The sequence below is a fragment of the Macaca fascicularis genome, chromosome 7 (assembly GCF_037993035.2).
Source record: "Macaca fascicularis isolate 582-1 chromosome 7, T2T-MFA8v1.1".
NCBI classification, from domain to species: Eukaryota; Metazoa; Chordata; class Mammalia; order Primates; family Cercopithecidae; genus Macaca; species Macaca fascicularis.
The window spans coordinates 16748182-16761633 of NC_088381.1; the positions used below are offsets into that span (position 1 = coordinate 16748182).

Here is a 13452-nt window from a genome sequence, read left to right on the forward strand (position 1 = left end):
CCTCGGCGTTCTCGCGCCGAGGTCCCTCCCGCGGAGGGCGGGCCCGGCTCCCACGGTCTCTTCGAGCGTTCCTGGGCTTCCCGCTCCGCAGGTGGGTGCCCCGGCTGCCCTGGAGGGTCGCGGCGAGAGGACAGGCCTCCCAACACGTGCGGCCCCCTTCCTGGGTGCCCATGCCCCGAAGTTCGGGACCAGCCGGCGCCAGGCGAGGGGCCTTGGGCGTAAGCATCTGGAGCTCCGCGCCCCTGGAGCGGGACCTCCCTCCGCGGGCGCCCGCCTGGCGCGGGGCATTCGCGTCCCCGAGAGGGCGCAGCAGTGGGGCCTGCGACCCGGGTGGCCGCGCCGGGTCAGAGTGCGGCGGGAGAGGGGCCGCCCCGGAAGCGGTGCTGCGCCCAACGTCCCCTTCTCCCCGTGAGCCCCGCAAGGAGGCTGCCGCCTCTTGCACCTGAGCCAGGAGTTCAGTCGGGAGGCGGGCGCGGGGCGGTTCCCAACGCCTGGACGCCAGCCAGTCGCAACACCCGCGGGAACACTTGCTACACTGGCCATAATGCATTTCTGATCTGTTTCCGCGCAGGCCTGCGGAGGACTGGCCCGGGAAGGTCCCAGGTCTTCCCTCGCCTCAGCGCCTAAGAGAGCGGTCCAGAGCGGGTGAGGAGTCTCGAGGAACAGGCGGAAGGCGCCGGAAGGTGAGTGAGCGAGCGGCCCCCGGCCCTAGAGCCTTCTGCACCCATTTTGAAGAGCAGGCAGGGAGGGACGGTGGGAAGGCAGGTGGCCCTCCTGGGCTGGCTCCTTCCTGGTACTGCTAGGCAGCGGAGGTGGTCCCTTCCAAGTGCCGTCTCTTGATCCTTAGTGGGTGCATGTTAAGTCACTTCCACCACTTTGCCCCATGGCCCAACGGTAGACTGGCAGACGTCAAGGCCTCAAATGGCCCGCCCTGCCCCCGGGCCCATCTTCAGGTCTGATTGCCATCAGGTCTGATGCCAGTCCTGGGTGAGGGTGTCACCGCGGCAGAGTGCAGGGAATTCATGCTGGGGAAGAGGTTCCCAAACAGGAAGGGTGGTGGCAGGCCCAGTGGCTGTGCAGGGCAGGGTGGGAGGCAGCCGCGGGAGACTCCTGCAGGAGTCACAGGTGAAGCTGCCACTCCACACATCCCAGCCCACTGCTCATTCCCCGGGTCTCCAGACCTGCTCAGGCGACATCCGATCTGGAGTGCAGGTGCTGCTGGGAGCACTGGAGGCTAAGCCATGAAGAGCTCCCAGGGTTGCATTTTCTGTATCTTGCCCCATTCTGGTGTTTTTGTTTTTGTTTGGGGGGAGCGGGGGCTTTTCTGACTCGTTTTTCTGGGTGAAGGGGGCAGAGGGGCTCAGGTCTGTATCCATGCTCAATTTTCGTAGCTGGTGTGGCATAGGTTGCCACACTGGGTAAAAAAACGCCTGATTCCATGCAAGGTTAAGAGTCAGCCTGCAATGCCATGAATTCTACATGGTATATAGGACAGTGGCCAAAGACACATTTGGAACCACAGAGAGTGGGGTTTGAATCCATCCAGACTTTGCCTTTGACTCGATAGACAAGTTGCTTCACTTCTCTACAAACTTATAAATGGCCTCATCTGTAAAAATGGGAATTCGAATGCCTTCCTCATAAGGCGGTTGTGGGGAGTAACTGCCTCATCAGCCTCCGGCTGCTATGTTGGGAAGGGCTAAATCACTCTGAATTCTCCCATCCTGGAGAGCTTTGAGGGCAGTCTGGCTGTTCAGCAAGCTATTGTCAGAGGGTATTAGAGCAAAGCAATAGGAATAAAGTAAAGGTAGGGGTCCTTGGAGGGCGAGCAGTGAGAGACCCTAATTCAGGGTCTCTGGACCTTGTGGTGACCAAGGAAAGGGGCCATTTCTGGAAGAGGATCTGGCTTGGGCATCAGAAACAGCAGCATCCCCTGCATGTCACACATGTTCATGTGTTCATGGGTGACCCTGGAACCTCAACTGTTGCCTGGGACAGAGGGAGCCTCTGGTTGAGCTTCCAGTCCCATCTCTGCTCTGCATACCTGTGTGATCCAGGGCAGGTCATTTGACTTCTCTGGGCACTGGGCACTGTGGATGAGCCTGGAGTTTGGAGTCGGAGAGATCTGACTTTGAATCCCAGCTCCACACTTAATGTCTTGGACAGTTACTTCTCTCTGAGGCTCAGTTTCTTCATCTGTAAAACAGAGCTTGCAATAGCTACAATTGGCCATTAAATACACTAATAAAAAGCACCTAGCACATTCTCTCCTGGTGGGCACTTTATAAGCATACCTTTCTTTTCTTACCTCCTCCTCCTCTCTCCAGCTCCCTGCTTTCTTTAAAATGGGCCCAGCAGGTTCAGCCCAACTCACAGTGGTGTTGTGCGTATAAGGAGGTGAAGTAGAGGTCTGGAAAGTTAAGGGCTAGAGGAAAAAAAGGCAATCTTGTGATTAGGGATGCCAGAGGTTCCTTCTACCTAGGCATTGAGGACCCTATGCTGAGGACTCAGACCTTTGTGTGCAGAGGCTGTTGAGAATCTGGGGTAGTGAGAAGGTTCCTGGCTTGCAGCCCTCCCAGGAAGCCATTCTTCAGGTCTTGCCTTAGAAATAACCGCACACCCAGGAAAGCCCAGTGCTGTGCAGCAGGAGGGGATAGGCAAGGGTTGGGATTCCAGGTACAGTAAACGGAGGTCAGAGGGCTGGTGTGGCCTGAGCTGCTGCTGGACCGCAGCACTGTCTGTGCAGGCTGAAGCTGGGCCCAGGAGGAGGGCCTGAGTCAATATTGACCTTCCTTGGCTGGCCGGCCTGCTCTTCAGCAGCTCATTCAGCTGGAGTGTTGACACAAGTGACTGAACGAGCTGTATTATTGTATTCTTTTAAACAGCAGCCCATTATCTCTCCTCTGGGGATTCACTGGGGCCAGTGGTATGGGAATGGTGACAAAGGCAGGCAGCCCAAACATTTGGGCAGGTTACGTGCCATGCTGTCTGCCCTGGCGCATGCTGCATCTCTCTGGGTCCCTCAAGTGGGACAGCAGAGCTTCAGGGTCCCGCTCATCCTCCCAGGGCCTCTCCGCACTTCAGCACAGTGACCCTGGGCAGGTTGCCTGAAGCTTGTGGGCATCCACATGAGGGCCACGACCTGCGTCTAGCACCCTCCTCCCCTGCAGGTGACAGCTGAGCAGAAAAGCAGATGAAATGTCCTTCCTCCGTGTATTTTGGGGGCCAGGATAGGGTGCTGGGGTGCCGCCTCTCCTGACTCTCGAGTCACGTGAAGAGTAGCAGATGGCAGACTCGGACCCCAGTGGAGGCTGAGGTGAGACAGAGTTCAGCTCCACATAAGGATCAGCGAGGGGACGGAGGGGACAGAAGGCAGGGGCTGCAGGGGGAACTTTTCATCGCTGAATGAGTTCTAGCCGAGGGCGGGCAGCCTCCTGTTGGGAATACCAGAGGGGCTGAAATTTGGGCCGAGGGGAAGGTCAGACCCCGTCAGGAGCCCCACAGATCTTGCATTACCATCTCTTCTGGCTGCGGAAGGTTGGCCTAGAGCACCATCTGTCTGGAAGAAGCAAACAACCGCACCGGAGTGAGGATTTTCTCTCGTTTACCATGGTCCCCAGAGCCTGGAGTACAGTAGGTCCATAACAGATGCTGTTTGAATAAAGGAATAGTATGATTTCCCAGCTGGGCACGGTGGTGTGCTCCTCTAGTCCTAACTACTCAAGCAACTGAGGTGGGAGGGTGGGTTGAGGCCAGAAGTTCGAGGCTGCAGTAAGCTCTGATCGCGCTACTGCATTTCAGCCTGGGCGACTGAGCGAGACTCTGTCTCTAAAAAAAAAAATTTTTTTTTTTAAACAAACTTCTGAAAGTAAAGTTTGAGAAAAATCCTTCTGGCCAATGAGAATAGTCCAGTGAAAGACTGTCTTCTGTTCACAGTAATTCTCAGCCAAGGGGTCGGGTGAGGCCTGTCACCTGTCAGAATGTGTGTGGGACGACAGTTCCCAAAGGGGGTTACGAAGAGGTCAAAAAACCCTGCTGCAGGTCTCAGGGCGTCAGGGCCCAGCCCTGGAGGTGACAGGGTCCTCTGGAGGCCACTCAGACAAGATGGTGATGGTAGTCGGGTACTTGCCTAAGTTTTGTAGCACTCAGGGGGCTCACCTCTGTCTTGGGGCTGTGATTCTAGGATAGGCCCTTCCCCAAAGTGTCTCGGGTGGGCCTGAGAATAAAAGAGGGTGGTGGTAGGAGCAGATGGCCACTGCAGCCAAGTTCACATCCGGTTCTGGGTCAGACTCGTGGCTGCCCCTTCTTTGCCTCTCGGCTTGAACAAGTCACTTCGTCTCTCCTTCTCTGCATCATGGAGACAGTGCTAGTGCTACCTCACAGGCTTGTGGCGAGGAGATCACTTGTGTGAAATGCTCAGCCCGGAGCCTGCTGCTTACAACTTACACTAGGCGTTTCCTGAGTGACGACCATGAGGAATACCCAAAGCTCCTCTGTGAGCAGGAACAGATGCTCCCCCTCACTGTGCCTGGAGAAGCTGGCAAAGGTGAATTAATCCATCCCTTGTCACCTACAAAAATGCTGAGGGCTACAGAAGGCAAGTAGGCCAAGGTCACAGGCTGGAACTTAGGAACAGCAAGCCCAAGGTCCACGCTGAACCGGCGCTCAGCCTTGTGGCTCAGGACTTGAGCCCTGATAAGCCTTGAGCCCTCGCTGTGAGAAAGCCGGGGCATGACACCCCCCTCTCACTCCCTGGCACCTTCAGCAACCCAGGAGCTGGCCCACTAGGCAGCAGCCTCCTCTCTTCCCAGTCACCGGGAAATGGCAGGGAATTCCACCAGCTTCATTTCTAACAGCTTCCCGGCAATCCCAGCACTTACCCAGCCAACCCAATGCTGACCCCTCCAGGTGGCTGCAAACCCCTTTAGACTCACTTTTTGGAAGCCAGCTTCCCAGCCTCAGCACGTTCTTGGGAATCCCTTCGGTGGGCTGTGTCCCTTCCTTGAAAGGGACTCAATATGTGCAAACAGCCCAAACTTACCGTAGGCCAGGTCTGGAGGGCCAGGTGGGTGACCACGTGGGAGACCACCACTTCTGGTGAAAAGTGGGGTGACGGGTTAGGAGGACAGCTGAGGTGGGCTCACAACGGCCCCAAAGGCAGTTCCCAAAGAGGAGTTCTGGAAATACCAGAGCATGTTTGAAACAGGCAGGTACATTCCCAAGGGGTCTGCCTCGCACAGCGACGCTCATTTGAATGCCCACGCTCTGGCTTGAGGTTTAAAGGCAGACTCATCCTCTGTAGTGCCACCCTGCATTTGTGGGGCCCTGATGGCTCTGGTGGCCCTGGCATCCCAGGGCCCGGCACAGGGATGTCTCCTCTCCAGGGAGGAGACGTTGTTGGGGAGGGTAGCCCACCCACAGCGGAGCTGCTTTTCTCAGCTGTGGACACTAGACCAGCCAGGCCTCAGTGCCGTGCTCTGGGAACCCCCTTGTCTCTGGGGAACAGCAGTGTCTGCCACAAAACTTACCCCGCTTCAAGCCAAGGCTACAGGTTGCCTTCGGCTTGGTGTTCCTAAGTTCCGGCGTCAGGCTGAGCCCCTGCAGAGGGGTTGTGGGCGCACCCTGTGCTGGAGAGAACACACGCCTGCTGTCCCTGTAGCTTTTCCCAGATGCCAGCCCCTGACCATCAAGCCCCCACCATGACCTCCTGGAAACATTTTACTCACCCCTTGCTGGGTGGAAAAACACCTGGTTCCTTGCAAGGTAAGGGTCAGCCTGCAAGTTCGGACGGCCCCAGGCCCCGTGGCCTCTGACTCACAGGTCAGCCCAGGAAAGAACTTAGCAGGCTCCTTCCCTGGAGGGGCCAACCCCGTCCTACATCTCCCACCATATCTCACCCGCTTCTGTTCATAAAGACCTCCAGGGAGGGAGAAGAACCACAGCCAACTCAGTCTGGGGTGAGCATGGTGGACGGAGCAGGGGCTCTGGAATCAGGTCTGGGTTCAAACCTCAACTCGGTCATTTCCTGGTTCTGCACCCTCAGGCAAGCTGTTGAACCTCTTTGAGCCACATCTGGATTTGTGGATAACAATTCCTCCTCTCAGGGTCGCTGTGAGGATTAAATGAGTTAACTCTCGGAAGGGGCTTGGCACATAATAGGTACTCAAGAAAAGTTCCTTCCCTTTCTGTGTCTGAGACTGCCGCTCCTCCAACACCACTGTCCCGCTCCTCAGCGACCCCAGGTGCACGTCTCCCTGAACTGTCCACCAGCTCTCCCCTCGGCTCCCTGAACTGTCCACCAGCTCTCCCCTCGGCTCCCTGAACTGTCCACCAGCTCTGCCCTCAGGTTTACTGGAAGTAGCAGCATTTCCTTCAGAAAGCCTGTGCCAGGAACTGTTGGCCCCCACTGGCCAGGCTCCGGCTGGAGGAAGCCCCACAGCAGGGGAGCTTCCTTCTTGAACTGGTTTGGGCTGGGCCCTTCCCTCCCAGCCCTGGGCATCCCCCCGATGGAGTTACAAGTCAGCCAGCAGGAAGATGTCCGCAGACATCCAGAAGAGGGAAGTTCAAAGCAGTCCTCACACACGGCGGTGCATTTCCAGCCTGAGGTGGAGTCTTCAGTGTGGCCTGCCTCCCCTGTGTTAGGGCGAGGTGTCAGCCAGGAGCGGCTGGGGCTGGGGCTGGGCCCGAGCTGGCCGCCCCGCTCTGCTTGTTGCCACTTCAGGGTCTTAGGCTCACATCACTTCCTTCAAGCTAGGCAGGAGAAATGGCAGGGTCTGGCTGTCTGAGGGAAAGTCCTCCTCCTTCCTCCTCCGGGTGTCTTCTTGAAGGAAAGCTGCTCCTCTAGATGAATTGCGTGCCGATGGAGATGCTGGAGGGGTGACAGGTAACAGCTGGCATGGCCTGTTTGACTTAACCTTGGGGCCTCATGGCTGGTGCAGCACCTGCCTCCGTCAGCCTGGCGGCCTTGGAGATATGGATGGGAAAAGGAGCCCTGGAAATGGCAAGTGGAGGCCCTGGCTGACCGGGTGGGTGTGCTCTGAGGACGTGGCCTGATGCTGAGGAGAGTCACGGCATGTTTTGTCCTGGATGATTCACTCACGATGACCTGGGCAACACTGGTCCCATTCAGGTGGGCGAGCGTCTCTTAGGCACTCAGTCTCCATGGATCACTCTTCTCTGTATTTAAAATACTTTGTTTTCGGCCGGACGCAGTGGCTCACGCCTGTAATCCCAACAGTTTGGGAGGCTGAGGCGGGTGGATCACCTAAGGTCAGGAGTTGAAGACCAGTCTGGTCAACATGGTGAAACCTCATCTCTACTAAAAATACAAAAATTAGCCAGACGTGGTGGTGGGTGCCTATAGTCCCAGCTACTCAGGAGGCTGAGGCAAGATAATCACTTAAACCTGGAAGGCAGAGGTTGCAGTGAGCCAAGATTGCACCACTGTACTCCAGCCTGGGCAACAGAATAAAATTCTGTCTCAAAAAAAAAAAGGTGTTTTTTTTAAGAGAAGCAATCCGTCATCTTTAAGGAAAACTTAGAAAAAGAGTAGAAAGATATGATAGAAGGAAATCACCTGTAGCCCCACCAGGAAAATGGGACAACTAATATTTTGATGTATTTCCTTCAAATAGCCACTGTATTCACACTGCATTGACAAATTACCATAGGCAAAATCTTTAGAAATCCCCTACCCCTAATCTATATCATCAAGAATTCCACTTTGGGCAAAGAAAACCTTGATCGTTTAATTTGTGTCTGGGACGTATCAGTGTGGACAGGTTTAGGCCCCAGCAGGTTGTGGGCTCCAGGAGAGCCCACCAAACCGGGCCCCTCGGAATGACCACACTGGACCTGAGGGAAGGGACAGCCAGGCTACGGGTGCCCGCCATCACTCCTACCGGCTTTATTATTTTACCTTTCACACTGAGGTCTGTGATCTGTCTGCATAATTTCGGAATACGATATGAGCTCATTCTTCCAGATTCATTTTTTTTTCCATGCAGATATAAAATTATTTCAACTACATTTATTAAAAAGATCATCCATCCCCCAGCATGTTGCAGGTCACCTCTGTCATTAATCAAATGACCTCAAAAGAGTGGGTCTGTTTTTGGATTCTCTCTTCTGTTCCATTGGTCTATTTGTCAATCTTTTTGCCAATTCCATACTAAATTGATTATTGTAACTTTATAATAAATCTTAGTATCTATTTAGTATAATCCTCCAATTTTGTTTGTTAAGATTGTCTTGGCTATTCCTAGTTCTTTATGTTTCTGTATACATTTTAGAATCAGTTTATCAATTTCTACCAAAGGAAATATGCTGGGATTTTGTTTGAGATTTAAGTAAATCTGCAGGTTAACTTGGGAATAATTGACATTTTTACAGTATTGAATCTTCTAATCTATGAACATTCTTTAATATCTTTAATAATGTTTTGTATTTTCCAATATAAGGACTTTGTATATCTTTTTGTTAGATTTATTCTAGATATTTTGTATTTTTAATGTAAAATGGTATCTTTTTAAAAAAATTTCTGGCCGGGCGCGGTGGCTCAAGCCTGTAATCCCAGCACTTTGGGAGGCCGAGACGGGCAGATCACGAGGTCAGGAGATCGAGACCATCCTGGCTAACCCGGTGAAACCCCGTCTCTACTAAAAAAAATACAAAAAACTAGCCGGGCGAGATGGTGGGCGCCTGTAGTCCCAGCTACTCGGGAGGCTGAGGCAGGAGAATGGCGTAAACCCGGAAGGCGGAGCTTGCAGTGAGCTGAGATCCGGCCACTGCACTCCAGCCCGGGCGACAGAGTGAGACTCCGTCTCAAAAAAAAAAAAAAAAAAAAAAAAATTTCTTTTCTTTTTCTTTTTTTGAGACAGAGTCTCACTCTGTCACCCAGGCTAGAGCGCAGTGGCATGATCTCAGCTCACTGCAAGCTCCGCCTCCCAGGTTCACACCATTCTCCTGTCTCAGCCTCCCGAGTAGCTGGGACTACAGGCACCCGCCACCAGGCCCGGCTAATGTTTTGTATTTTTAGTAGAGACGGGGTTTCACCGTGTTAGCCAGGATGGTCTCGATCTCCTGACCTAGTGATCTGCCCACCTCGGTCTCCCAAAGTTCTGGGATTACAGGCATGAGCCACTGTGCCTGGCCCTTTGTAAAAATTTTATGTTGTTACTGGTATGTAGAAATCCAGTTGATTTTTTAAAATATTGACCTTGAGGCCAGGCACGGTGGCTCACGCCTGTAATCCCAGCACTTTGGGAGGCTCAGGTGAGTGGATCACAAGGTCAAGAGATCAAGACCATCCTGGCCAACATGGTAAAACCCCATCTCTACTAAAAATACAGAAAGTAGAGCTGGGTGTGTTGATGCATGCCTGTAGTCCCAGCTACTCGAGAGGCTGAGGCAGGAGAATCTCTTGAACCTGGGAGGCGGAGTTCTCAGTGAGTCGAGATCACTGCACTCCAGCCTAGGCAACAGAGCAAGACTCCATCTCAAAAAGATATATATATCTCTTTTTGACTTATATATATATAGTCCTTGAATCAAGGACCTTTTAAATTCACTCCCTTAATCCCAGTTTTATGTAGATTCTTCCGCATTTCCTACTTACACAGTCATGTTGTCCCACGCAGTGTTGGCCTCACATTTCAAATGAGTCCTGGCAGCCTCCCTTTAGGTGGTTGATTTTCCAGAGCTAAGTGATGGCCTCTGGTTTCTAAAGCTCTACTCCCTAGCCCCCAAAGCCTGAGCTCAGCTGATTGCTTCTGCCGACTCCCACCCTCACCATCACCACTCCTGGCCCTGGGACAGCCTCTGGGCTGTCCTTTCTTCTCCAGCCTCCCTGCCGCCTCTGAGAAGAACTTCTTCCGGAATGGCTCGCTATTAGAGTGGACTCAGGAGAGGCCCCCAGAGTCACTGAGACCATTTGCTAAAGATGCTCTCCCTGTGCATCCCCAGAGCAAAAGCTGAGTGCATGGGAGGGGCAGGGGAGTTGGGGAGAGGGGTGTTCTGGGGTGGGTGGTGGGGGGCGAATTCGCCAGCTCTTCTTCAGCTGCAGTCTGTGTCCCTGCACCTCCAGAAGACTTCACAGAGCTAGGGAGGAGGGCACAACAGCAGCTCAACTAATCCCGGAATAGCAGGTCTGTCCAAGAGACTGGGGGAATAGACCTGCTGAATAAAGACTCTTCTGTAGCAAAAGGCAAAGGCTGTAATCCCAGCACTTTGGGATGCCAAGGCAGGTGGATCATTTGAGGTCAGAAGTTCGAGACCAGCCTGGCCAACATGGTGAAATCCGTCTCTACTAAAAATACAAAAATTAGCCGGGTATGGTGGTGGGTGCCTGTAATCTCAGTTATTCAGGAGGCTGAGGCAAGAGAATCACCCGAACCTGGGAGATGGAGGTTGCAGTGAGTCCAGATGGTGCCACTACACTCCAGTCTGGGCGAGAGGGCGGCAAGACTCCTTCTAGGAAAAAAAAAAAAAAAAAAAGGCAAAGGCCAAAAGGGAGGAGGACAAATTTTACCAAGCCATGATGTATATATGGCAAGGTCCCCAGGTCCCAGACCCCTGACATCAGGCATGACCCCTTTGACTGGTAAGTCTAAGCAGAAAGTGGTTTGGTGTTACTCCCAGACTTGTATCTGCCCAAGTGCCAGTGTATGGAGGGCCTTCAAGCCAGGGGTACAAAGAGAGGTGACATCACAAGAGAAACAGCCATCATGTATGGGGACTCTGCTTACTTCACACACCCTAAACCCTATGAGCTGTGTTTCATTAACCCCACTGGCTCAGATCATTTCAGTAACTTGTTCAAAATCTCTCCAAATTAGTGGGAGACTCCCTACAACTCACCTGCAACTCACACAGGTTATTTTGTTGCAAAGTGCTTGGTCTGTAAGGGTCCCGCCCATGTGGCTCTGCCTCTAGGGAGTGTCTGGTGGACTCCCGAACCTCAGACCCAGCAGCACGACTGACATTGAGATGTGACGTGGGTTCTGATTGAGTCATGCACGGTGAATTCCTAGTGGGGAACCACTGGCTGTCCAGGGTCCCTGCTTTTCTGCCAGCTGCCTCCCAGGTCTGCGACCTCCTTCAGAACCTGCCAAAAGGAAAATGCTGTTTCCAGAGGAGGAGCCGAAAGAGAACACGATGGCCCTGCACTCCAGATCTTCGGGTGGATGAGTAATCCAAGCATTCAGTTCAAGAATCACGTTTCAGTTTGTTTCTTGAAGCCTGGAAGTGACCTTTTCAGATACATAAGAACCCAGTGAGCTGTTCTGAGCCTCTTCAAATCCGAAAGCATTCAAGTGGCAGCCCTGACTCTGTCTGCCATCAACATGTGGTCCCAGGTCCCGGGCTCCCCTGAAGGCAAAACTAGAGCAGCCCTTTGGAAGTGTCCCTCCCCTTCCCAGGCCCCCAGTTCCCCGCTCTCAGATCTACCCACACTATCCATTGCAAGCCTGTGTCACATCTGTGGATGGAGCTCAGCACGACCTTAGGCAAAGCCAGAATCAGCAAGACACGGGACACAGGCTTGATTGCAGGTTAAGTGTTTTTGTTTTGTTTGTATTTTTGAGACAGAGTCTCACTCTGTTGCCCAGCCTGGAGTGCAGGGGTGCAATATCAGCTCACTGCAACCTCAGCCTCCTGGGTTCAAGCAATTCTCCTCCCTCAACCCCATGGGTATCTAGGACTACAGGCACATGTCACCAGGCCCGGCTAATTTTTTTGTATTTTTAGTCAAGACAGGTTTTCACCATGTTGGCCAGGCTGGTCTCAAACTCTGACCTCAGGTGATCCACCTGCCTCGGCCTCCCAAAGTGCTAGGATTACAGGCATGAGCCACCATGCCCAGCCCAGGTGATGTTTTACATAGAGCTCCAACACCAGAGAGAAGAGTGTCAAGGGGAGGTGGTGCTCTCTGCCTTCTCTGGAGAGCTTTACCCCTAAGTTAGCTGCTCCTCACCCACCCCAGGCTATCCTCTTGGCTCAAGGCCTTTCTGGAATTGAGGTCAAGCACCTGGTAATCATGAAGGCCCTTTGGGGGCTCCCTGATGCATAATACTCCCAGCCCAGGCGGCATGTCTGTGATCAGCTTGTTGGTTTTTTATTAATGTATCATATTAACAGGTTCAGCCATCCTGGGACAAAGCTGAGTTGTAATAAAAAAAACAAAAAGCCAACAAAAAAATAACTTTAATATACTGTTGGATTCAATGTGACAGTTTTGTTTAAGATTTTCATAGTTATGTTCCTAAATGATATTGAGTCAAATTTTCCTTTCTTGTACTCTCCTTATCTGGTTTTAAGAATCAAGGTCATACTCATTTCATAAAACAAGCTTGCTAACTTTCCTCCCTCTTTCCCCCTTTTTAAAATTCGTTGACAGTGGAATGATACTTGTAATGGGCTTTGGATTTTATCAAAACACACGCCCCGAGTCTGCCTGCTTGCAGGGGACTTGGCACAGACAAGAAGACACCTTTTCCTTGTTTATAGTCTGCATTGGCTTATTTATGGCGCTTTTGTTGTTTCTGGGACTGTTCTGCTGGGAGCCAGCCATTTCCTTGAGGAAGCAGAGATGAAGGTGGAGGGAAGCCCTAGGCTTCTAGGGGAGCTTTGCTGGGGGAGGGGAGGGAGCCTGAGCCTGGTGCCCCAGCCCTGCTGCAGCCACCCGTTTCCTGCAGGAGCTCGACCTGACTCTACCTTTACAGGCACCATGTTCCGCAAGAAAAAGAAGAAACGCCCTGAGATCTCAGCCCCACAGAACTTCCAGCACCGTGTCCACACCTCCTTCGACCCCAAAGAAGGCAAGTTTGTGGGCCTTCCCCCACAATGGCAGAACATCCTGGACACACTGCGGCGCCCCAAGCCCGTGGTGGACCCTTCGCGAATCACACGGGTGCAGCTCCAGCCCATGAAGGTAAGAGGGGCAGGCAGGGATGAGGTTCAGCCTCTCCCAGTGCACAGACAACCATGCCTGGCTAAACTTCAGAAAGGCCCCTGGAGGAACCACCTACTTCACAGCTATCAGTTCACCAGCCATTTTAACTCCCTGCCTGTCAGCCTGCCATTCTCTCCCTGGGTAAGCCAGGGTGAAGGGGCCTGGGAAGACCCTCTCTGCAGGGTGGTGTGGGGCTGCCAGATTCAGCATATGAAAATGTAAGATGCTCAATTGCATTGATATTTCAGATGACAACGAAGAGTCTTTTAGGACATGTCCCATTCAATATGTGGACCTGCAGCCCCATAGGGACCGAGGGCTCTCCCAGACCAGGAGAATTTTAGTTGTGAGGGTCAGGACTAGTAGACCCAAGAGCCTGGCGGAAGTTGGGATCAGGGGCCCTATCAGGGTTTGGAGGCCACGACGCCAGTGTGTGTGGAGCAGCCCCCTGGCCTGGTCTCTTTTCCTCAGTGGGCTGGGCACCTCTCCCCCAGCCACCCGTG

General features: G+C 53.1%; 1 protein-coding gene across 3 annotated transcripts in view; it reads left to right on the forward strand.

Annotated features, from left to right (window-relative positions):
* PAK6 (p21 (RAC1) activated kinase 6) overlaps positions 1 to 13452 on the forward strand; it is a 39749-nt gene that overhangs the window by 14084 nt on the left and 12213 nt on the right. For all 3 annotated transcript variants that reach the window (XM_005559161.4, XM_005559162.4, XM_015452642.3), the window contains exons 3-4: positions 572 to 683; positions 12720 to 12928. In XM_005559161.4, the coding sequence (XP_005559218.2) occupies positions 12725 to 12928 (204 nt within the window). In that variant the 5' untranslated portion in view covers positions 572 to 683; positions 12720 to 12724. The remainder of the gene's footprint in view (positions 1 to 571; positions 684 to 12719; positions 12929 to 13452) is intronic.